This window comes from Drosophila guanche, unplaced genomic scaffold (assembly GCF_900245975.1).
Source record: "Drosophila guanche unplaced genomic scaffold, DGUA_6, whole genome shotgun sequence".
Lineage (NCBI taxonomy): Eukaryota > Metazoa > Arthropoda > Insecta > Diptera > Drosophilidae > Drosophila > Drosophila guanche.
The window spans coordinates 1,108,201-1,133,979 of NW_022995747.1; the positions used below are offsets into that span (position 1 = coordinate 1,108,201).

A 25,779-nucleotide genomic window follows, 5' to 3' on the forward strand; every position below is an offset into this window, starting at 1 on the left:
TGCTTCGCTGGCATTAAACTATTAAAGTGTGTTTACTGTAATGGCATTTCGTTGTTTGGTTGTTTGCACTTTGCCAACTGCAAATGCATGGCTAAATAAATAATTCAAGCGCTATGCCCAGAGCCACACACAACAACAAAAAAATGGAACGCCTTCGCAGCGTTGCGTGGGTGTACAACAAAACACCCGTGGGCGTGTCGCGGCTAAACAACTGTATTCAATAAAAAAGAGAACCAGCAGCGTTGGCCCATTGTTGATGGCTCGCATTGTGGTTGGGCTAACGAGACTTGTGCATCGCGTGCAGGCTTACCCGTGCTGGAACCCAAACCCGAGCTCTAAATGGACACATGAAGTGGCAAAAGCAACAGCGAACAACAGCCAACAACCCGGTCCAAGCTGTCAGCATACAATTTATGCGAGCAACCAACCAACTGAATGTCCCTGTACCTCTGTGCCTAACCCTCTCCCTTGTTGTCTTACACTTCAACTTCCAGTTGTAATCAGTTTTATGCGCTACACTCATGAAACATTTTCCAATTCAATAATTCAACGTGTTTTCACTCCTTTTTCTAATGCAGATTTTAACTGCATAACTGGAGGGGTTTTTCCACTCACTTTGCGGCGCCGTAAATTATTCACCGAGCGGGAGTCGCGCACTTAATTAGCAAGTGAATAGTTTATCAACCGGCAAATCCAATAAGTTCATCAGCTTAAAAGCAGGAAGAGCTGCAAGAACTATCTGGAAAATTACCAGACCAAACGGCAAAGGCGAAGGCGGCTTATGTAAAGCGTCTTTGGGCTAAAGCCCAAGAGGGCCACATGTGACTCACAGAGAGCCACCCACACGGGCAGTTCTGGGGGGGGGGGGCGGCTGCCTGTTTAAACTCATTTCAGCTTCATTATGTTGTCTCGGGGCACTCTGCTGTCTAGCCACAGTCGCTGCCACCCCCTGCTGTGTGACTACAACTAATTGAAAATAAGTCAAGACATCTCCCCGTGTCTGAGTTTGGCAAGCTTTTTTAATTATGGATGCGATTTTCCACAGCCTGCCGGCTGCAGAAAGCAGCAAACTAACTATTCCAGGGCCAAGGCAGCGACACAGCGGTGGGTGGGGCAGGGTGTGGGATGAGGGAAGTTGCGTGACAACACAAATCAATAAAATCATTTTTAGTGCCTGGCTACAGCCAAAATAAAACACAAGCTCAAGCTCTAGCTCTCCCACACCCAATCGGAAATTGACTAAAATTGTAATTATGTCAGAGCGGACGCCATTAAAAGTGGCGGCCAGGCAGGCAGTGGAAGTGGCAGTATAAGTATAAGAAGAAGCAGTAGGAGTATAAGTATAAGTATAAGTATAAGAGGAAGTATAAGTAGCAGTATAACAACCAGTAGAAGTAACAGTATAAGTATGAGTAGGCAGTAGCAGTATAAGTAGCAGTGGGAGGAGTTAGTAGCTGTCGAAGTAGCAGTATAAGTAAGAGTAGGAAGTAGCCGGATAAGTAACAGTAGAAGTATCAGTAGAAAATATCAGTATACTTAGTAGTATAAGTAGCAGTAGAAGTACCAGTATAACAAGTAGCTTGAGTAACACTTTCTTGGCCACGACTGTTTCACAACTGCGTCATTTCCCTGACTGCGTTAATCATTGGTTCTGCCACAATGGTAATGAGTGAGACCTGGCACTCTGGGTTCGCCTTCGTTGACTTTCACTGTCGTCTGTCAGCTGTCTCCGGGCGTCTGTCTCCTTACCCCACCCTCTAGCCCTGGCTGATTGATTGTCTGATGCATTGATTGATTGCTGGCGCATGTGATTTAGCGGGTGCTTTCGCTGCTCTTTGTTTTTGGCGTCCAACTCATTGGCACCCCGCACAGACTGTGGGAATAATTGATCTGGCTTTGGCTCCCTTTCTTTGTGGGCCATTAGAATTGATGAAATTGATTTTGTTTTCGGGTTCCCAATACAATTAATAATTCGAAACAGCAGTAGCAAGTCATGTTATTTGTCTAATGGTCCTTAAACTGATAGCCAAAAACACACACGCAAGGCGGGTGGCAGTGCTGGGAGGCCACTGGGAGGCAGACCCCAACCCAGAAAACTGGCCGAGAGAGAGCTTTGGTCAACTTTTAATGGCCATAACGTGCTTACAACTCAACCACTCAAACATTTTCCACTCAGCTTTTCATGATGAACTTTCCGGTTACGAGGAATTTGGTAACAATTTGCCAGGCAACAATTCTAACCACAATTTGTTTTGCGAAATTAATTATTTTTTTGCAGTAGAGCCAGCACAGAGGTTAGAGGTTCCCAGTTGGCATTTCCACACACAACAATTTCAGCATACTGAAATAATGGAACAAAGGAATCAAAACGTAACTGAAACCCCACCTCAAAGTGCACACACAAAAAGAAAGTTCAAATTATAATTTTAAATGCCCTCCAGCCATTGGGGACATTCGGGTATTCCCTCTGCTCGCTCTCTTCATGCCAATTACATGTCAGTGTTGGCTGGAATTTTCGGAATTCACTGACTACAATTACAATTAAATGGCAAATGCACACAGCACACACCCAGAGAGCAGCAGCAGCAATGTTAATAATAGTTGTCACTTGCAGCTGCGCTAATGTCAAAATATATGTGCCACAGGAGCAGGAAGACAGGCACACAACAATGAAGACAGCAGCAGCAGCAGCAGCAGCCAGTGAAGAGAGACCAGCAGGAGTGCCAGTGGCAGGACATAGCAGCAGCAGTGGCTGTGGCTTGACTACTCCTGAATTGGTTTGGGTTTGGGTTTGAGGTTTGGCTTCCCTGTACGGCTCCGAGTCTAAGATAACCGCAAATTAAGCAAACAACAAAGGCGGTGCCAGCAACAATGTGCGACAAGCCGCACTGTGGCGGTGATTGTGACAGGCAAAGACTGTAGACCGGAATCAAGAGCAGCTGTGGACATACACCCGCACCCGCACCCGCACACAACGTATACGTGATTTATTGATTAAATTCAAATTTGCACTGCAAACAAAGGCAGAGAATGCACAAGATGGCGACAAACGCATTCCAAGCAGCGCATTATGCAATTAGATAGAGAGAGAGAGAGAGAGAGAGGAAGAGAGACAGGGATAATGGTATCAGGGCATCAAAGGCATTAACCCTGACAAAAGGAAAGCCTTTGCCTTGCTCCTTGCTTCTTGCCTCTGCCTCTCCTGTGTCGAGTGTCGAGTGACAGAATGAAGCGTGAAGGTAAACCCCCTCAGACCCAAAAAGCTGACAGGACAAACCTTTCAACTGGCTGCAGCCACTCACTCACATCAGTCACAAAGCAAAGACCCGGAGCCAGCTTCAATTGATTGCCTTCGTCCCTGGGTGGCGGCATAATCTGCTCCTGATGCTGATGCTGCTGCTGCCAGGCTGCTGCTCTTTGGCAAATTTAATTACCCAACCGAATGGAAGCAGTAAGCAAACAGCTACGGCTACTGCCATTATCTATGCAAATATTTTTTAGTAAATGGGGGGCGGCTGGCTGCATACTTAATGCAATTTTATTTCAATTTTTCAAGTGCCCTCAGCAGGCAGGCAGGCGGAAGGAAGAGTCAGACCCACGGCAAGTTGTTGAAAGTTGCAATCTGTAGGTAACAAATATACGTGGGTCTACGAGTCTTTATATATAAAACGAATATATGTCTAAGTGGCTGCTCATTGTAGCCAGTCAGTCGGCCGGTGGTGCAAGTGGCAGTGCAACCGGAGGCCGACTCTTCAGTTTGTTTTATTTGCAAAGTTTTCATTTTTAAGCCTCTGCTTCAACTTTTGTTTTTGTTTGAGGGAGTTTGGTTGGTTCATTGGCCTTTGCCATAAAATATGCACTTTTATTTGTTTTACGCATATTTATTTATTCATTCATCCGCACTCCTGCCACGCACCAAAAAAGAGCAGCAAAAAAAATATAAAATTACAAAAAAAAAGCAAGCCAAATGCCAGAGAGTACAGACAGAAGGAGAGAGCAATTCGTTTGTGTGGGAAAACGGACAGCAGGTTTTGAAAAGAGGAACAGCAGGTCCTCCCAGATTGCTGCTTAAGCGGCTAATAGTCGGCGGCAACACGGAGGCAATGCTTGCATGCCAATACTGATGGCACGGCCATCAAATAAATATAAATATTATGGTAAAATATGAACGACACAAAAATATACTCATGAAAATGTCGAGCAAATTTTTGCTTTGCCCGTGGCCAAAAGGCAATCGTCAGGCCATGTGGGCGTGCAAGACTTGTGACATTTTCAGCGTCTTATGGCCACAAAAATGGTTCGTACGTTTATTACTAATGGAACCAACAGAGCAGCAGCGCCGCAGAGGGGCAGCATTCAGCCGGAAATAGTGGATTTTATATTAAATCTTTGTATTCCCAAGATGCACAGAGAAAACATTCAACAATAGTTTCAAACTATGGCTAAAAATAGTTAATATTTATGGCTCAAAATAGCTAATATTTATGGGCAAATCCCCCAGCTTACTTTTGCCCATAAACTATATCGAATCAATAGAGATTTTAATCTGGCTTACAGGCAATTTCAATGAAGTTCGAAAGCGCTGCACAAACATGGCTAACTTTTAATGTCATTAGAGTACTCTTGATTACTTTTTCCCCCACAGTCTAGGCAATATTACTTGCTGTTCTATTTATAAATGTGTAGCCACCTCCCGGGGGCAGAAACTCACCTTGCGATGGCTGCTTCTGGTCAGGAAACATCCTGTCGTGGCGCTATCACACATTAATTTTGTTGCAGCCACTTTGCTGGTTTTTCTGGTCCCCGAAAGGAAATTGTGTCAAAATGGATTGGAACTACTTTTCTATATACTTATTGTATATGTGTAAGTTGTGTGTCCAGTGTGTGTCCAGTTGCTCCACACACTATATTTATTTTCTAATTTAAATGATAGTTTCTGCAGATTCGATTTACGTTTCGATTTTGTTCGCACTTAAGTTATTTATTTATTTATTGTGTATTTTATTTCGCTGTATTTGTGATATTGTATGTTGCTCGTTTGCTCCTTTTGCTTCGGTGGTTTCGTAACGCTTGCTTAAGCTATCATTTGATACGTATTTTGTGTTCTTGTTTCTGCTTCCCACGTCCTCCAATGGCTTACATCCAATTGTATCGTTTCATTTTTTGTGTTGAGTTTGTTTTATCCGCTTTTCTATTCTCTAAGCACACAAGACTCATGATAAGTGTATCTGTATATACCATTCTGTGTGTGTGTCTGTGTGTGTGTGTTTGTGTAATTTCCTTTTTTTGCTGCCTTTTGTTGCCAAGCGAAAATATTTATGTTTGCCTTTCACGCTTCACTGCCAAATGGCGGCGAACGTTTGCCAAAAACGTTTTCAAAATTTCTACACAATTGATTTAAACGGCGCTTTAAGTGCCGTCTGGCTGTCAGCCCTACCACCCACTATAAAGGGACTAAAGTCCACAGAGGAGACACAGAAAGAGAGCGGCAGCTTGGCGTAAATAATTCTTCCGAGCCGTGCAAAAATTTCATTAATTTCCAGGCATGCTAGATTACAACGGGCCAGCACTCTGCCGAACACTCTGAGCTCTCCTCCACTCATTTGTGGCACAAAAAGTTGGCCCCAAAAGGGTATAGGGACCAGAGAGAAATATGGCCAGAATGTGGGCGGCAGATTATCAAGAGAAATAGTTTTGCACCAAATCAAAATTAAACTTCTTTGGGAAATAGTTGGAGCAAGACTGAGTGGCAGACATTTCTCATTTGATCATTTGAATTATATATTTGAAGGCAATTAGTATTTGTTTAGCCTGAACTTTGGCCTGAACATTTTTGCAAGCAGTTAGGAGAGTCCAGAGAGGCTCCGGGTTGAGTGAGTTCGCCCCAAAACTTTATAAAGCGAATGGGAATGCGTTAGCCCAGCAAACAATGCCTGCCGTTAGCTCCAGTTACATTTCCCGCGTGGCTGTTTGGGGCATATAAACCAGCTTTGAGTGGGTGAGGCGTGGTTTGGGGCTCTGCAGACGTGCTAAGAGCGAGAGAGAATGCCAAAAATTACATTTTGCCACTTTTGCAGACAAAAAGATGAAGCCGCCAGCCGTAAAACTCCCGAGAGTTTCGCGAGTGGGTGGAGGAAATATTGCTTCTGCCACGGCTGCTGCCGCTGCTTCTGTGCCAAGCTACGTGGGTTAACATTGTCGAAGATAATGGCTGCTTTGGGGGCTGCCTAACTGACTGTCAGGCTGGTTGGCTGCCTTACTGCCTGCCTGCTGTCTGTTTCGGTGTCTTGCCAGGCAATCGTCGGGCTGTTGAACCTTAAGTGTGTGCGTCTGCTCCAACGCCGCCATCGCCATCACCATCTCCACAGCCATGTGACTGTGTCTGTGTCTGTGCCATGTGCCTTTGTCTGTGGGGTTGGTGTTGGTGTCGGTGTCGGTTTTGGGCTTGTGTGTGGGGGCGTGAGCGCGCGCATTTAGCAACAAAAATTGTGTCTGTATATGGGACAGTCCTCCTCCCCCCCCCCCCCCCCCCCCACACACACACACACAAAAAGGAAAAACGAACTGAAAAAATGAATAAGACTAGGCAATTTCTTTGGCAGTTCGTCGTTCAAAAGAATTGCGTTGGGATACGGTTTCTCGTTTCCCATTTTTACGTTTCCTTTGATTCTCATTGCGTAGACAGTCAGTCAGTTGATTGAGTGTGTGTGCCATGGTTTTATTTCATAATAAATTTCATTTCTTTTTGGATTTCTTTTCGTGTGAGTGTGTGGACGGACACGTGTTTCTGCACTCGGTTTACCTAGGGTTCATGATTTGCTGCTCGATAAAATATATTTTGTAGACTCGATGCGAGTACGATTACGCGACTACGGTTAATGCTTTGTATGTTTGCATGTATTCCCTAAGACATTTTTAATTGACTACTGTTTTTTTTTTTTTGGTATTGATCGAGCGCTCTCTCTGGCGTGGGGAGTCAATTTAACGCGGCATTAAAATTTTATCGGCTATTCCGTTTGCGTTTGCTTTTCTGCAATCATTTTTAGAGTCCACCCACAACGGCAATCACGCTGTCGCAGGCGCTGCCGCTGCCAATAACGATGACGATGTCAGTGACGTTGACGTTGACGTTGACTTGGGGCACCGGACCTCTGTTGAGCGCGCGCTAGTCCTCTCACTGCTCACCGCTCTACTCGCCGTGCGTGAAATAGTATTGAATAAGTTCCGTTTTTAATGAGTTTTACTACACGCCAGGCCACGAGCTGCTCTGCTCTGCAGGTATACACATCTACATATATAGAGGGAAGTCCTTTCCTGTACGTATACAGCGTCGGCGTTGCAAATACTACTACGCACACACACACAAACACAAATGTAAAAGAGCGCAGCACGCACGACGTTAATGTTAACGGTAACGAGCACGAGGACCAGAACGAGGACGGACCACCACAACAACGACTACCACGACGACGACTACGACGACAAAACGTCCGACGCGCTCAACTGAACTTTGCGTATTGAGTTGGTCTGCCCCTGATGCCTGTTGGGCAGGCACGAGCCTAGAACTCGGTCGAAAGCGAACCCGAAGTTGCAACGAAACAACATCTCCTATTGTCGAAATTGGAGCAAATACGCACGCACACACCCATACATGTGTAGGCAATGAGAGCAGCAAGACTCGCGCTCGCTCGCTCTCTCTCTCTCTCTCTCATTCGTTTCGGATAGCGAAACTTTCTTGGGAGCGAAAGCTTTTACGGAGAAAAGTTCGACAGGCTTTTACGACATGTCTGTGCATGCGTTTGCGTGCTGTTCTGTGTCTGTATATATTTGAATTATTTAACAGGAAAAAATTGGCAGTCGGGATTTGGGGAATTGTATTTGATACGGGCACAGGCACCGAGCAGCAGCAGCTGCCGCACTGCTCTTCTGAGTACGGGCCATGTCTGCTGGGGACCCTGTCGCCTGGCATTGCCAGATGTGATTTTTTTTTGTGACCCGCTTGATGTTGCACGGACTTGAACTTGTCCAACTGAAGCGCTCAAATGTGTGCTGCATAATTGATGTCTTTGGCTGTGCCTCAACATTGAAATTGAAAATAAATGGATCATGCCAGGGGAAGTGATCGTTCCAACAGCTTTTTCAATTGTTACATTCAATCCCGTTTAAACGTTTGCCCAAAGCTTGTCAACGTTTCGAGAGCTTTTCCCGCTGAGCTTCATAAAATGCCGCTCTAGGCCCATCATCTTGTTAAGGGGCAGCATCCCTGGCTTCCACTCAATTCATTTACACAAAACCCACACTTAAGCCTACACCTGGGCACCCCAGAGGCTTCCAGCTAATCCTGACATCGATAACAATTACATGCTCGGCGCAGGACTATTTCGGGCACTCGAGCGCCGAACCTATGCCACTGGCAAATGAAAAGGAGAAAAATGACAATCATGTGTGACTGGCGGTAAACGCATAGAAAACGGGCAGACCCAACTCAAAGCCGTTTTGGGGTGGCCGCCTGGCATGACAGACAAACATTATGAATGATAAAGGTACAACAATGGGAATAGAAAAAGCAAAAGCAAAAGCAAAAGCAAAAGCAACAAAAAAACACTCCACTCTGGTCTAGTCCGAAAGCGCGCACGCCGCTTGTGCAAATGTTTGCTTATCAAGCAATTCAAATCAACAAAATGAAACAAAGCGAATTGTTGGTCAGGCGGCAGCATTATGAATAATTTTAATAACCCAACCTCGATGACACAAACAGATAACCACTTGCCATTAAAAACGCATTACAATTGATAAAAGGACTAGAAAAGGAAGCAAAAGGCTTTTGTCCGGCGGCATGGCACAGCTTTAGATACACTTCAACGCTTAAATGAAACTGATGGAATGATAATAAACAAATGATATCCACACTAATGTGAAGCAGGTTAGGTTTATTGATGAATTAAAGTGATATCCTTGGTCACAGGATAGACAGTTGCAAGCATATAAATAATTCTGCAAATTTTCTTGTACGTAAAATACTTAATATGTGTGGACTTCACTGCACTACAAGTTGATGTAGAGTCAGCCCTAATTGCAGCCTGCCCAATGAGGCCGAAGATTGAGATTGCTGGATATCTGTATACCGATTAATCATGCATTGAAGTCCCCAGAAATAAGCTGCTTAAGTAGTTCATGGATAATTCATTTGTGTCTCTGCTGATGTGTAGAATAGTTAGCTTAATGGCAGCAATTTCAGATTTACAGATTAATGATTAGAAGTCAGCCAAGAACTATGAACTATTCATATCGTTTGCCCAAAAAAAGGAACAAAAGTACTCCAAATATTTGGTCAAAATGCTTGAAAAAACAGCGAGGAAAAGCCTTTCGGAAAAGCGTAAAGTCAATTTCCTGAATGACATGTGTGTAACCCAACTGAGAGGGAGTGTGGGTGCAAGTGTGAGTAAGTGCTGGGTAGGCCGCATCATTCACAAAAGCTGCAAAGACACAGACACACACTAGGACACACACGCGCTCCACGCTCTCTGGCAGCCTGTACTTGTATGTGGGTCAGTTTTGTGTGAGGCGCTGACGCTGACCCACCCACACACCCACACAGCGAGCAAAGCCACACACAAGCCACCATTCGCTGACAGGCAATCAACTGTCAGGAGGCCATGCTAAATAAATGCAATTCAAAATTTCTTCTTTTTCAAAGGCAGTGGGGCATGGGGCAGCTAGGCAAACATGCCGCAGGCATCAGGCCTAAACACACTACGTTACGTATACGCAACATTGGACAGACGCCTGCGCGGATAAAATGCGCACGCGAAAGGAGCAGAGCGCCACGACGATACGACGATAGTGGCCGGGTCCGAATCCGCATCGGGCCAGCGTCGAACCTTATCCGTTGCGTTGGCACGCACGCTGGCAGCGGTCCGGATGCGAGCGGCTAATAACAAACTTCCGGAGAGGAAAAATTCTTTGTCATTGGAATTTGTCAAGCGCAGCAAATTGAGTTCACAGCTCGGCGGCTCGGTGGCAGCTTGAAACGGAATTCAATACGAAAATGAAAACTTTTTGCCGCCTACACTGCGCGCAATTCTGGGCAGCCCTCCGTGTATAAATTATGTATGAGTTGGAACCCTACGTTGATGCCTTAACATGTCTCAAGCATTAAACATTCCCCAGTGTCCCTGTTGGTCAACACTTTTTAGCTCCCTCTCTGTAGGTGCAAGTAAGCCTCTTCAGTCCACATTTAGAGTGGGCCAAGTTTGATGTGGCTTTGATGCTGCTGATGTCCCCTTTCGAGTGAATTATGTAAAAGTTTTTGCTCTGCTCTTGCGTGTGCCATAAGCCGCTTAGCCAGAGTTCAAAGGTTAGTCCGGGAGGTAGGAGACCGTTCATCGATCAGCTAAATTGCCTTTTAAGTGTCTTTTCATTGGCAATTAATGCCGCTAGTTGCTGCCTTGGCCTTAGACTAATTGCAGTCGGTTTTAGACCAAAACTAATCGCAATTGGCGTGAAAATGGCACGATGACGATAAGCCGTATTCTATGTTGTTTTGGTGAAATCAAATAAAAAAGATGCCAAGAGAGGGTGAGAGATATGCAAACCTTGGCACCAATGGCTGTTTTTTGTTGTCATGGCTGATGGCTCAAGGCTCAGGCTTTGTTCGCACTTTGGCTAATTGATGTCATTTGGCTGTCTGTCTGCCCAAAACCTTGCATCATCTTCGTTGCATATTTAATGCCGCAAATACATGCAACAATTTCTTGCACAACAAAGAACCAACTAAAAAAAGTGCCACAAACTTTTGCCTAACTCTGGCCACACTGAAGCAGCACAGCAATGCCGCAAAAGCCAAGGAATTATAATACAAAAAAAAAACAAAAGGGGGAAAAGCATTTCATTTTTCTCTACTACAAAAGCTTTAGAAAGTCGAGAGAGAGAGAGATGGAGAGTGAGAGAGTGTGGGAAGCGAGAGCGCAAAGCTAACGTAGGAGAGCGAGAAAGCTGCGAGCAAAACTCTCTGCAGAGAAACTTTGCTGCTCCACAAAGCCACCACACAGACTCTGCTTGCACTTCCCGCCCCCGCTAAGATCTATGCAAAATACGTTAAAGGTGGAGCAGTAAACGAAAAGAAAGAGTAAAGGAAGAGGAGGCAGCATACACTTTTAGAAGAAACAGTTGTGGGGTGTGGTGGGGGCTGCCAAAACGTAACGAAAATCCACAGCAAAGCAAACAGAAAATTTAAGCAAGCCAAGGAGGTGCGCGGGAGAGTGGGAGAGTACGGTTTGGGGTTGAGTGAAACACGCAAAGCCACGACCTATCCACACAACAATCGTGTGTATGTGGGTGTTGGATGTTGGATGTTGGATGCGGGTGCCAGTGCGGGAGGGGGGCTGCACGCGGACTGCGACTGGGTTTACATGCGAGTGGCGTAAACCGCTTTTAGCGCACACGCACACACACACACACACAGACACACACAAACACGCATGGATGCTGCTTGCTGTAGTAGGTTGTGAGGTTAATTTCGTTTTGGTATTGCATTTTGCACTGCTGCCTGCATGCATCTCCCCCCAACCCTTTTATATATGTATATTTTTTTTTTTTCTTGTACCCTCCCATACGATTCCTTTGGGTAGCTGTGGCTGCTTGCCTTCGCAGTCGAGTGGCCTCAATACGAGAGCATAGATTACTCTACTCCCCCTGCCAACCGCTTGCTTGTTGATATTTTTATGGTTCAAAAGTAAAATGTGTCAGACGCAGTGTGGCCACTAAATGTCATGCAGCAGCAGAGCGAAGCTTATCGAAGCTTCAGCCTGTGCCAGTTGCACCGCTGGCCTTGCCAGCAGCTCAGCTGACGGAAGCGGCTGGCGCGGAGGGTAGCCATTAAAATTACCGCAAGGTTGAGCTAATTCCTGCTCATCATTTTTAATGGACATCAGCTGACGGAAATAATTAAAAATGAGTCAAGTGAAGAGCAGCGGCAGAGCTTGCGGTGGCGGTGGAGCTCCTTGGCAATAAGTCAACTGTCAAACTGCTAGCTAGATGCTCTCTGTACTGACTATTTTTTCTCACAAAGTATAAACACGTTTCCCTCCGAATGGAGGACGAAGGAGCTTCCACTCCGCAGGGGGATGGAGGAGCTGCCACTCCGCAGAGGCTGCCTGGAGGGTGCTCTTGGGGGTTTTGCCGGAACAATGACAGGTAAATATTTTACGTGCACGAAACAAACTTGAAAACTCTTCGATGGAATATGGAACATTTCAATATGTCGCCTGTCTGCTCTGTCGCCTGTCTGCTCTGTCGCCTGTCTCCTGCAGTTGCGTAAGAGTTTTGCAATTAGTTTCGCAATTGAAAGGCACGTAGCTGGAGCTCTACTGTACTGGGAGACACTGCCATGGCACGTACCTAAGCAGCAGCTCTAACGAGCAAGGCAAGTGTGAGTGTGTTGGCATAGGGATACAGGCAGCATGTCCTTGAAGCAACAGCAGCAGCAACGCTCAAGGAACACTACTGGGGACAACTACAAGTAGTTGGCATACATTGTGTACGGCGGCGGAGGCTGTGGAGGCAAAGGGAAAAAGTCAGAGATACAGCGAAATGTTTGGACTTACAGTTGACTCATCTTTTAGCTCAATTAGTTGATTAATTGATGGACAAGGCCTGGCAACAGAGACTAAACAAAGGTAAGATAAACTCTCACAACTCTCAAACAGAAACTGACTCCAGCATTTACTTTCATCCCTCTCAAACTGTCAGCGGCAGGTGGACACATTCCACAAGCGACTCCTTGGCATAGATTCTGCTGGCAGGCTGCCCACAATTTCGCGTTAATCAATTCCCGCCCAAGGGACTGCTCACCCTATCGCCGCACATTCCGCGTCAATGCACCACCCGAAAAAAAAATTAGGCTTATTAAGTGCCGCGTTGGGGCAAAAAGAAAAGAAAGGAAAAAAGTTTTAGCGCTGCGTTGGCAGCAATTAAAAATCTGGCTTCACCTGCAGCTGCCTCTGCCGCTGCTTCTAAGTTGCCAATTAATAGTTTGCCTCCTTTTCTTCCCAAAAGCATGGGGCAACAACCACATCACAAGAGCGCGCGCTCTCTCTCTCGCTCTCTTGGCGATGCACCAAGGCGGAAGAACCTTCTGCTTGAAGCAAAAAATAAATATTGGGAAAAGCCAGCAAACCGCTGGAAGCTGCCAGAAATGCTGTGCCAGTGTTTGTCTTGGGCAAAAACTTTCTACAACACTTGCGCGAGTGTGTGTGTGTGTGTGTGTGGTTGTGTGTGTGTGAGGCATCGACCGGCGCCAGCTGAGGAAATATTCTTATCTGCATTGAGGCAAAATTGTGCGCTCTCTGTCTGTCTCTCTCTCTTTCTTGCTCCATCTGCTAAATGTCTGTGTATCTGCCAATTGTGATGGAACTCACGGCAAAGATGCCCCTCCTCTCCCATCGTTACCACCCGTTTTGTGACAGAATGCGGCTGCCTAAATGCCCGCCATTTACTTGTGAATGGCACTCGACTCGACACAGCAAGGACTCGCCAGGGACGCAGCGCTGAGCCAGAACTTTGCCAGCAACTACAGTTTATTCCATAAACTTTCCATCAAGCCGCTGCGCAACTAATCAGGCAGCCAGCAAGCGCCATTTAAGTGCACAGACAAAAACTTCCATTTCAATGCGTGTCATTCGGCTTTCAATTAAATTTCAAATGCCGACTAAATGCTGAAAAATGCACAACATTCACGCCACTTCACATCACTCAATGCCTGGCTGCACATAAATCAAAATAATTTACTGCACTGATGCTCCCCGCCACACATGAGCCGCTGACTGCCGGAAATTATTGAAAATTCCAAACCCAAAAAACAGAAAAAAGCGAAATAAAGGGAGAGGATGCTGCAATTGAAAATTGCACGCTGGTATGGCTGCAGACACGAAAACAATTCGATTGTATGGGGTTTCGTTTTCACATTCCCCGCCCCTGCAATTGGTAATTCAATATGCTGATTTTTGCCAGAACCAGCCTCCCCCCTTCCTGCTGACATGTCCTGCTGCCTGTTTGGCTGCCAGTCAGCACTCAACACACTCGTCGCGCTCGCTCGCTGCACTCGTATGCCAATAGAAATGCCAACGCGTCTCACTTGACCAACTTTTTGGTGGTGCCAAGCGAATGGAGCTGCTGCCAAGTCAGGGAAGCAGCAGCCAGAAACAGGAGCAGTCAGAAGGAAAACCTGGCAAAATATTGGCTATAAAGTTTGACATTCTGCCCGACAGCGTTTCATTTCAATTAAAAATTGCTTAACAAATCAATTTGCTGTTCGGCCTGACACAAAACTGATTAAGAAAACGGCAGCACAGAGGCCCCTAAAAAGCAAACAGAGCCAGAGCCAGAGCCAGCGCCAGCGCCTGAGCAAACTATAAGGAAAAACTCCAACGCCAAAGAAAATGCAATTTAAATCAAGGCGCAGGCAGTGGGAAAAAAGCGAATATGGAATGCTCTTTTTTTGATGGGAAAATCTTGACTCTTAGGAAGAAATATTTGGAGCATCAAAATGCGCTGGCATTTTAGTGGAAAGATAATGCCTTTTTGGCCTGAATTTTTCCATAAAAAGTCTCTGCTCTTAAAGTCTTTTATTCCCAACTTTTTGTATACCCTTTCTGGGCATCGGCTTTAAGCAGAAATCTCAGCTATTCCCACCAGAGTGACGGTGCCGTGTCCTGGCTTAAGCCTTTGCGCGCTTTTTGGGCCCACTCAGGCGAGGCTTAATATGCCGCCAGTGCTGCAAATTGAATTCTTTAGCTGCGGGCAGAGAGCTGCTCCCAGAAGAGGGCCTGGCAGTGCAGCAACTAAATTAATTTATTTGTTAAAGGAGGGCGCCAAAGTCAAAGTTTTTTAGCGCGGCCAAAAGGAAAATAATCAACTACAATAACTAAAACCAACAGCAGCGTGCGAGGAGGTTGCTGCTGCCTTAAGGGCGGGTTTATCCACAGAGTTTGCGTTCCCGAGGTGGCTGCCGCGGTGGCAAGCTCTGCAGCTTTTGGGGACTTTGTCGTAAACTTTGCAGTCGCAAGACTCTTGGCCAGCTGAAGGAAGTGTGATGAAAACCCTTCCAAGATGAAGGCAACAACATCAAAACTAGAACACCTTGCACCGTTGGCTGCCTAATGAAGGGGCAAGTAATGGGGCAAGTCATACGAGTACTTTGAGCAACACATAAAAACTCTTATTCCATTCCAGTGGGCATTCATCTTATTAAATGCTGTCTGTTGCCATATTAAACCCCTTTGTAGTGGCCCAATTAAACGTTCAGTTCATTTCGAATAAAATTGCATTAAATTATGCGGTAAAAATGATTAAAGTTCGATAGATGTGGAAGTTGCCCCTTGCCAACATGTGGGACACGTAATTGAATTTGTCTCCGTGTGTGTATCGCTGGCACAAAGCGTGGGGTGAGCTTACCCCCGTCATGTATCGTCCTTTGTGTGTAAGCACCGCCCAGTTACAAGGTGAATCAACTCCAGCTTCAGCTTCAGCTTCAGCCGCCAAACCCCCCTCTTCACCGCATATGTGGCACGGCAGCGAGCCACGCTTCTCCACCAGCAGCAGCAGCATATAAATCAGATTTCGCAATTAAGCCTTCATTGAAATTCAGGCGTAAAATGTAAATTTATTATGCAAACCACGAAAACGATGCCAGATGCACAGAGGAAGGGAGGAAGGGAGGAAGGTGCCTTCTCCCCGACACCGCCACGTAAGCCAATTGACTAACTGACTGACTGACATATTAAAGCCAGATTTACGCGCTTTACGTGTTGCTGGTTATAGCTGCTGATTAGCTAATCGCAGATGAAGACAATAACAGCAGGAAGTTGACATGTTTGAGGAATTTTAGGAGTAGTTAAAAGCCAAGTGGAACAGGAGAAGAAAATTATTTTTAATGCGAAATCTGCATCTTCATTTTCTTGTATTAGTCTTAGCTTTTGTTCGCTCATTGCACTGCCCACTGTACCGAAAAATATTTACAGTTTCTTTGCTCTTTAGTTCTCTCTTTTCGTTATCTTGCTGCTTGGCCTTCTGCTGCCGCTAAGCTGCTCTCTGGCTCAAGCTCTCTCTATTTCTCATTTCTGCGTTTTTCTGCTCACTCGAGCTCTCGATCTCACAGCACTAAATCATCTCTCTCCCACATAAAATGTTTAATTGAATTGTGTCTTCATGTTTTTGCATTATTCACGCTGCTAACTAGCTTTTAACTCTAAGCTTACACCTAATAAATTGCATAGAAATTATGCACAATTTGCGCCAATAATAATAGTAATATCTGCAGCTAAACAATAGTTGAAAAGCTCCCACTCACCTTTCTACGTCCACAACAAAGCATTCTTCGCACACGCGAATTTCCAGTAGCTGCTTTCAATCGAGTAAACTTCTTCTTCCACTGCATTTATTAGTGGGTATCCGATGGGGGAAATTGTTTTCCTTTTCGTTGGCCCTTCTCCTTTTTAGGTCGGGTTGTCCGCGGTGTGGCAACTGTGGCTCCCTTGACTCTTGCCAACTCTTAACTAACCGTTGATGAGACTGGGTGCAATGTGGATGGTGGCATTGATTAAATGCTGCTGAACACGTTCCATTTGTTTGCTTATAAAAATTGATATAAAAATGCAAGTTCCAGTTATTCGTTGCTCGTGTTGAGTTCCTGCAAAGAGAGCAGAGGTAATAATGAGTTAAAAACTGTCAAAAACTGGGGAGCCCCCCAACACACATCAGCAAGTATTTACTGTCACTTGACGAACACACACACACACAGGACAGGCAAGCAGACAGACAGGACACACACACGCACACGAACCCAGCTACACTGTGTGACAGGCATCGTGTGCGTGTTTAACTTAATGAAGCTTTACACTTCGCGAGCCCGTGGCTCCTGCTCCTGCTCTTCTGACATGTGTCATATGCATTTGCCTGACAGGGCGGCATTCGAAGCACTTGGACAGACGCACAGACGCACATACACACTTATACACTCATACATGCACGTGTGTGTGTGTGTGTGTACAGACAAACATTCTTGTATTATGCATATATCGAGTAACTGTCTACGTCTGATTTTATGGCGCTGATAATGCAATGTTTGCCCTGCTCCTTAGCCCTGTCCTGTCCGTGGCCAAATAAAATGTTGTTCGCTAAGCAGACAGATAACAAGGGATAAGAGAGGTGTGGGTAAAGCAGAGAACAGCAGAGAAATACAGAGAAATATGTAAAGGAATTACCCTTTTCAGATATATGTAGCTTCAAAGGTTTTACTAGAGAAGTTTCTGCCCTATGGGATGTGTAAAAATCTTTAAATTTTTCTATAAGGCAATAGGCTATTGCTCTTTGGCGAATATCCATGACCAAATGAACTAAATATCTTTGGAAGATAAACCTCTGCTACTACATATACATAAATACATTCAAATTTACATTTTTACATATTTCTGTACATATTTTATGGAATTATCTGCACTCCCTGCTTTTGCTTCATTGCCAAGTGCTGTGCCAAATTATCATAGCCTATCAACCAAAAAGGGTATATAAAATAGAGGACATAAAAAAAGGGCGGACATAAATGGGTCGCTTGCTGACATTTTGCTCTGACCGGCCCTAAAAAGTATGCAATACATTTCAGCACTTGTCATTGCCTCGAATCGAAATTCCATGTAGGCGAGTGCTGCACACACACCAGCAAATATTTATGTAAATGAAGGAGTCTAGGAGCAGGCAGCTGACTGGCCTTTACGGCTAATTGTGTTGGCCTGGTTTCCGCAACTTAAATTCGCCTTCAGCCCTGCTCTCTGATCCCCTTTGATGCCCCTTTAAGTTCTTGTGCAAGGTAATGAAAAATGTTTACAGCATAGATAAAAATGGATTTTCATTGCACTTGCACAATAAACAATAGGTTAACGCTTTTCAGCTGCTTTTGCTAATGTCTTTGGCAAGTTTTGCTCCTCATTCGAGCAAAACAAAAGGGCCCTGGCCCTGTGCACTCGTAATGAATGTTGATATAATTTTTAATTAAAAACTATTTGCTGCCTGCCTGGTAGTGTTGCTCTTCCGCAGCCAAACACTAGACACAGAGCAAAGGCGAACGAGAATTGTTTACACGACACGATGCAAAAGAAGAAGGCAGTTTTGCTGTGGAGTTGCTGAGAACTTGTGCAACTGTTTAGATAAACTCCAGCGCACATAGATGTTTCCCATTTCCACAGGGAGAGTCGGGGAGCTGGAGCAGCAGACTTGTCTGCTCTTTGGAATTAAAGTTATTAGCGCTGCAAATCCCTCAGGGCCTAACACTGTGGTGGAGTCCCTTTTCAGTGCTGACACATCCTACAAAGAGCATCGTCGTCTGGTCAATACAATGCCAGAGAGAGAGAGAGAGAGAGAGAGAGAGAGAGAGAGAGAGGGAGCAGAAGGGGCAGCAACCGCAGAGAAATAGAAAATCAACGGCAAAGAATTTTTAATTAAGTGGCCACCAGGCATATGGACACCAGTCCCAGCTCGAACCCAACTGAACCGCATATGTACATGCCAGCCAGCCTGATGATGTCGCGTTGGAGACCGCGTCATCGTCATGGCGAACACGTATCCGTGGCCGGGGCTCTGGCACATTGCCCACAGCTTCAACCGAGATTTTGTTGCCATAAAACACTTTGTCTGGCACCGCCTCTAAGCTCCCCTGCTCCGTAATTGCAATGAAAAATGTTACAATCGTGCTCGGGACATTCAAATGTACAAAGAAGAATGCCCCACGCATACATATGTTAAAGGGGTAGAGGTCCAGGTCCAGCTGCTGCTGCTGCTGCCCCGGCAACTGATTTTCTTGGCAGTCTGCAAATGCAGTCAGTCAGCCGGCAGCATCTCCGGCAACTGGCGTGCAACGGAGCAGAAGAATTTCTATTCATAATTTTCTATTGCAAAAGGGACAGAGCACACACAGGCAGATACAAGATACTTTGTGTCCTGGGCAACAGCAGCGACAAAGTACAGCAATCAGCTAGGAAAAAATGTTGCAAGGGTGTTGATGAAAACAGACGCAACACCAACAACAGTTACAACATCTAGCTGGCAGCAAAGCAACAACAATTGCATGAGCAGCTTCGAGTAGAAGGGAGGAAGAAGTCGTCGGCCGCCACTGGCGGCTGGAATGTTGTCTAGGCACGCATAAAATTTATTATAATGACATCATAAATTCTAGCAGCAAAGCGATGTAAGTATGGTGTGTGTGTGCATACATGAGTGACAAAGCTCCAGGCAGCGCACCGCCCCGGGCAGCAGAAATTGCAAATCATTTATCAAATAATAAAAAACAGCACAAAATTATACGCAAAACTCAGCAAAAATGTTAAGAAGCGAAATAGGAATGCCTCTTGCACTGCAAGGAATCGCAAGTAGCGCTTAAAGCGAATGGAATACTTAATGAATGATCATAAAAATAGAAATAGCTGCGCATATAAGAAAAAACCACTCAACGTGAGGTTTTTTCTGTGGTAAATGATCTTCTCCGAATGTATATTTCGATTGTTTATTTGAGGATAAACAATGGGCCGTGAATTGTTTATGTGTGCTCTATTTTGTAGGTTTTAATGGGGTCAGTCTTAAACAATGCCAAGGGAATTTCTTCATATATTTATGTACTCATTCGACACACAAATGTTAAGTGCAACCAGAGAAAATACCAACGAAAATTGTAAAAATTCTCACTTGAATCTAAATATGTAAATCAATTAAACATCGAACTTTTAGTTGTCTCTCTCTCTACCTTCCTTCCAGTAAGATTATTTCCCTGTTCTGCACACATTTTCGATCAATACATTTGAACTTCACACCCCCATGTTTGTCAGTGTAAAGTGCACCACCCCCCAGATAGGGAGATCCAGTATAGAGCAAGCATAGCGGATTTATCGATTGCTCTTTTCTTCGGTTTATTTTTTTTTGTGTGGATCCAATCCTAACCCCATCGCATTTTTGGATATTGTTATTGCTGCGTTCAAGTTTATCTCCATTTCGTGCTGGCAGCCCCTTTGGCGCAGACATTAACTGTGGCATGTAGTGGCACCACCCAACAAAAAGACGAGACCCACCACCAGCAGCAGCACCAGCACCCAGCAACCGGCAACCAGCGACGACTGTCACAAGGGTGGAGACTGAGCGGCACTCCCGGCACACACACTCGAACACACTGAAACACACATGCATTCGTGGCGCCCCATGTGGCATTTGTTGCCGCTTTCAAGTCCGAGCTAGCACGCTGCTTTGTCACCAGGCGACAGTGCAAGGCGACTCGCCACAGTCGCCACGGTCGCCACTGGACAGAGAGAGAGAGTCGCGATAAACTACCAAAAATATGTACAAAACCATGGAAACCAGGACCAGGAAAACCGCTTTGCCCACTGTGTGTGGCAGGCAAGGGTTTTATCTAATTAGGGAATGCAGATGCAAAAGTATAAAATTACATACGCTGCACGTCCATGGGATAGGAAACTGTTGATGCTAGCACACACAGCATCTCTCTTTGCCTCTCCCACACTATTATATTATTAAAGCAGCTATCAAACGAGTTGCAGAGCAATTTAGTAAATGTTAAGTAGTTACTATTTATGGCCCCTGTCCCATTGCAGAGTTAAATGCTGAACCGGAGATGTTTCCTTGCCTTTATAAGATTATCTCTAGTCTGCTGTAGGAAATGCTTTGCCCAGATAGACCTTGAGTAAGTAATGAATTTTCTCGTTTATCTGTTTGCCTTTTTCCACTTCTCTTTCTCCTTGAGTAACGAGCATTATTGAGATTTCTCCATTTTTTGCAACTTTATTTCTATAAACTATTTGCCACATTTACAGCCAAGCACCCGTAGCAATTTTTCGAGATTTTCCTTGAATTTCCGCCTCTCGTTTTCCTCTCAACATTTTCTATGATTTGAAACCCCATACGATTTTTTTTTCCGCCTTTTTGCCTGTTAAATTGGAGCAAAGCTCTTAACTCTGAGGGTTGTTTGGTGGGTCCTAGGGGATGTGGTGGTGGCGGTTTGAAATGAAAAAACAAAAATGCAGAAAAAAACATTTCTGATTGTTAATGTCGCGGTTAATGTTTTGCTTTTTGTGTCTTACTCTCCCTCTCTCGCTCCCTCACTCCCTCACTCTGCCCTTCCCCTCAGTCGTACTTTGTCCCTTTTTGTGCTTTATTTTTCATGGATTCTTTTTTTTTTTCTGGTTGTTGGTTTCTGTGAAGACTTTGATGCTGTGGGCTGGTGTAACAGCCACATATAAGACTTCTCATTCTGGGCTCTCCATTGTTTTGATGAAATGTTCTGTTATGATTGCAGGAGGGGGTTTTGGTTTCTGCAGACATTCCTTTCTTAATTAAAAAATGAAATAATTGAAATTTCCGGAAGCAAATGTAATAAAGGACTTTAACAAGAACGAAAACAGCACACAGCCAGAATATGTATAAGTGAAAATGTATCTTCAGAAATGTAATCTCGTTGGGGAATGTTACAAATGTTCGCTCAGACTTTTGAATGAAGAATTTCAATCAATTGGGAATTCCATCTGCTAAAAGTACAGTTCGGACACTATTTATAGCTCTCTCTTATATTCTATTGTTCCTTCGTTACATTGAAGGACATCAATGACATTTGCATTGATCCGGATTACGCTTTTCATTTAAGTGGGAAAATCTAACAACTAACGGCCACTTCACACAGTCAACTGTCATTCCACATCGTAGGAGCTTTCCGCCCTGAATAGTTTGCGCCTTAAAGGATTTATCCCCCATCATAACCCGCACCCATGCCCATACCCTTGCCCGTGCCCACTCACCTGCACTTTGGTACAGGATGCCTGTCCTGAAGGCTGACGCTTGATGCCCGACGCTCGACGTTTTGTCTAATCCGTGCCAACGGTTGGCCGAGTTATGAAAACATGAAATCACAAATTGCAAACAACATCATCATCATCGTCATCATCAGCCAAAAGGAGCGAAAGGAGGTGGATGCACCCGTAGTAGCGCCCAGAGGGGGTGTGTGTGTGGGGTGCTGAGAGCAGTAGCCGGAACCGGAGCCAGCTGCAGTAACCGGTAGTAAATGTGCCGTGTTGTAAATCTGATGCAGCGTAGAATACTCCGTTACTCTTTTCGCTCTCTCGCTCTCTCTCTCTCTCTCTCTCTGTCCTTACCGTTGTCTCTCTTTCCTCTCACTCTGTGTGAGTGTCTTTTTATTTCGACTTCGATTTGTTTTAATTTCCGCTGATTCTAGTGCTGCTGCTGCAGCGCTTCCGGCACAATGCTCGTCCGTCCGGCAGTGACAATGTGGGGGTGGATGCGACGAGGCCTGGGCTACGTGGATTTAGTAGATGTTGTAGGCGCTGCTGTAGGATTTACTGTTAGAGACAAATTGCTGGTTCGGTGGTCAATGGCACGACGCTGCATCCTTGCACTTTTTGGGCATACTCTGCACGCTGCACTCTTCTCCCTGCGTACCCTGCACTCCCTGCTGCTGCTGCTGTTCGTTGCTCGTTTCTCGTTGCCCGCTTCACATTTTTCTCTCCACTGCTGCTGCGACGACTGCGACTGCGACGTTTTTGCTGCGGCATTTTTTGCGTAACTTGTGAGCTTTTGCACATTTCACAGTTAATTTCGACATGTTCGCTGGCGAGGGTTTTTTTTGTCAACGAAAAAATTGCAACTTTTCAACTTTTGTTTTATCTCTCTCTATTTTTCTGTTATCTCTTGTATATTCCTCTTTGCTTTTAATTGATTTTCGCACGTGTGTGGGTGTGAGAGAGTGTATGCACGAGGGTGTTTGTGTGTGAGTGTATGTGTGTGTTTTTGATGCAGCAGCAAGCAAGCAACGGAATGCGTCCGAATGGCAATGCGAAGCTTTTGCTTGTGGAGCGCGCTTTACTACGTACCGAGTGCTTCTGGCCTGAAAATGCGAATTTCCTGCGCTCTACTCCTACGTTGCTCCGTGCATGTGTACGAGTGTGTGTATGCGTATGGATTTCAGTATGAATTTCAGTATAATAAAATATCCTGTTTGGAGGGTCGCCCGCTCCCACTTGCCCTCTGATAAAACACTCTGAGAGCAAGTGCAGAGTGAGGGTTCATGTGTGTTCTGCGTCTGCGCTGCAAATTTGGAGCAAGTCCGTGCTTCGGGGCGAACGGCGATAACACAACGTCGACTATGACTCCCACCAACACCACCACTACCGCCGCCGTGGAGCAGCCAGCCCTATCGCTCTCTCTCCCCCTCACTCCTTTCTCTATGCTTTTTTTCACTTTGCTGCGCCGTGTTTTGCCTGCTATTCGTTGATACTTATGAACATTATTACACGAAAATATTTCTCACGCCGGATCTTTTCTTAGGGTCTTTTCTGTGTGTTATGTTACCGTTTTACAGTTTCCAACGGCTTTATTTTATATTACTCTGGGGTCCTGAATAACGACTAGCAAACAGTGTGACCGCGGACTAATCGCCAAAATATACCAATTTAATATACCGAAATATACGGTGTGGTCATCAAAATATACCACTCGGCACTAATTCATCAATCTATCAGGAAAGAATGTAAATAAAACGTCCCTTTTATTTGACATAGTAATTACACGGTAATTACATATTTATTTAGAAAGGGTAGCATACTAATATTTCCTGTCGGGGCTTTGAGTGCCATTACTATTCAAATTTTTCATTAAACCAGATTTAGTTTTCTTGATCTTTAAGAATTCCAAAGTATGTGAGCTAGAGAGGGTTGATTAAACCTGAAATCCAGCCTAACCCTGTGGGTAATTTCCTCTCAATCAAATAAAATTATAGTTTCAGTGGGGAGAGCTTTCATCTGGTAGTAACATCAACAGAACATCACAATCGAGGAATCTGATTTGCTTCGGTATCTTTGCGGTATATTTCGGTGGGTCAGGCGGTATATCTTATCGATAGATCGGCGGTCACACAGCCTTCCGGTCATTCAAGTGCAATATTTTTATTAGAAAATTTAAAACTTTTTAAAACCATGTTTTTGCATAACAGAAACTTGTGCAAGCTGGCCAGTGAGTAGATGCAATTGGGGAGCAGACAATCTCTTAGCTAATTCCCTTCCAGGCAATGTCGCTAACTTTGCAGCAAGCGCCAGACAGCTCAGCGGGCAGCGGCCAAAGACCGCTATCCTCATGCTGAATATGGGCGGACCACAGAGCACAGACCAAGTGCACGACTACCTGCTGAGAATAATGACAGACCGGGACATGATCCAGCTGCCGGTGCAGAGCAGACTGGGACCCTGGATCGCCCAGCGACGGACGCCGGAGGTGCAGAAGAAGTACAAAGAGATTGGCGGCGGTTCGCCCATACTCAAGTGGACGGAGCTGCAGGGCCAGCTGATGTGCGAGCAGCTGGATAAGCTGTCGCCGTCGACGGCCCCACACAAGCATTACGTGGGCTTCCGCTACGTCAATCCGCTGACAGAGAGCACCCTGGAGCAGATCGAGAGGTGGTTTACATAAGAGAAAGTTTGATGCGTTTTCGTAGGGATTACATGCCTGTTCTGTTCCAGCGACAAGCCGGAGAGGGTGGTGCTCTTCTCGCAGTATCCACAGTACAGCTGCGCCACATCCGGCTCCAGTTTCAATTCCATCTTCACCCATTACCGCAGCAAGTGAGTAGCGAAACGGCCCTGATGGAACATTCACTCAATGCAAATCCTTCTCTTTCAGCGATCTACCCGCCGACATCAAGTGGAGCATCATCGACCGGTGGGGCACACATCCGCTGCTCATCAAGACCTTTGCCCAGCGCATTCGCGATGAGTTGGCCAAGTTCGTGCCGACCAAGAGGAACGATGTGGTCATCCTCTTCACTGCCCATTCCCTGCCCCTGAAGGCGGTCAACAGGGGCGATGCCTATCCCTCTGAGATTGGGGCAAGCGTGCACATGGTCATGCAGGAGCTGGGCCAGACCAATCCCTACAGCCTCGCCTGGCAGTCCAAGGTGGGACCACTGCCCTGGCTGGCCCCGGCTACGGATGATGCAATCAAGGTGAGTGCTGGCGCAAACCCTCCAATGAGAGACTTTTATTGAATTCTCTTTCAGGGTTATGTGAAGCAAGGCCTGAAGAACTTTATACTCGTGCCCATTGCCTTTGTCAACGAGCACATTGAAACGCTCCACGAACTGGACATCGAGTACTGTGACGAGCTGGCCAAGGAGGTGGGCGTGGAGGAGATACGCCGCGCCGCCGCCCCCAACGACCATCCGCTGTTCATCGACGCGCTCAGCAACATTGTGGCGGATCATCTGCAGTCCCAGCAGTCGGTCAATCCCAAGTTCCTGATGCGCTGTCCCATGTGCACGAATCCACGCTGCCGCGAGAGCAAGCGCTGGTATCAACAGCTATGCAGTGCCTCCCACTAGGCATCCCATTCTGGATTACATCGATTTCCGCGGAATTGCCTGCACCGCTGAGCCGTGCCAGGCATTCCAAGTGCATAATCATACAATGTTCATATTTCATTGGGTTTCTGGGGATTGGCATTTCATTTGGCTTTCATTTACGTTTGCATTTGCAATAAAACAAAACAAAAACAAAAAACACTGCACAAAAACAAATATCAAGACTTTAGATACCCTTGCAGATTGATCATGACTAGAAGGGTGCAAGAGGGAGGAATGCCCGAGAAATTGCAAAAACAACAAACATTTCGTGTGGATGACCAAGTGGCACATTTATGCTCTACTTGAGTTGCGCTGATGCAACGGCA

General features: G+C 45.5%; 2 protein-coding genes across 17 annotated transcripts in view; one reads left to right on the plus strand and one right to left on the minus strand.

Annotated features, from left to right (window-relative positions):
* LOC117583781 (rho GTPase-activating protein 100F) overlaps nucleotides 1-23,456 on the minus strand; it is a 39,153-nt gene extending 15,697 nt beyond the window's left edge. For 5 of the 16 annotated variants that reach the window (XM_034272347.1, XM_034272353.1, XM_034272352.1 and 2 more), the window contains exons 1-2: nucleotides 21,846-23,448; nucleotides 16,349-16,687 (exon numbers count right to left, since the gene is read on the minus strand). In XM_034272347.1, coding sequence (XP_034128238.1) covers nucleotides 16,349-16,435 — 87 coding nt within the window. In that variant the 5' untranslated portion in view covers nucleotides 16,436-16,687; nucleotides 21,846-23,448. Of the gene's footprint in view, nucleotides 1-4,711; nucleotides 4,939-16,348; nucleotides 16,688-21,845 lie in introns of those variants that run through there. The other 11 variants (XM_034272358.1, XM_034272357.1, XM_034272355.1 and 8 more) reach the window with 7 other exon arrangements.
* Nucleotides 23,457-23,930: 474 nt separating this feature from the next.
* On the plus strand, nucleotides 23,931-25,627 carry LOC117583792 (ferrochelatase, mitochondrial). The gene is made up of 5 exons (XM_034272374.1): nucleotides 23,931-24,072; nucleotides 24,125-24,512; nucleotides 24,576-24,677; nucleotides 24,736-25,057; nucleotides 25,112-25,627. The coding sequence occupies exons 1-5, from the start codon at nucleotides 24,036-24,038 to the stop codon at nucleotides 25,430-25,432; spliced, it is 1,170 nt and encodes a 389-aa protein (XP_034128265.1). The 5' UTR covers nucleotides 23,931-24,035; the 3' UTR covers nucleotides 25,433-25,627.
* The last annotated feature ends 152 nt before the right edge of the window (nucleotides 25,628-25,779 follow it).

Excerpts from the sequence above, each read along its gene's own strand:
- LOC117583792 (XM_034272374.1), top strand. The coding sequence starts at position 24,036 with ATGTTTTTGCATAACAGAAACTTGTGCAAGCTGGCCA. Across the intron at positions 24,073-24,124 it reads AAACTTGTGCAAGCTGGCCA|GCAATGTCGCTAACTTTGCA; the intron begins GTGAGTAGATGC and ends ATTCCCTTCCAG. Across the intron at positions 24,678-24,735 it reads TTCACCCATTACCGCAGCAA|CGATCTACCCGCCGACATCA; the intron begins GTGAGTAGCGAA and ends CTTCTCTTTCAG.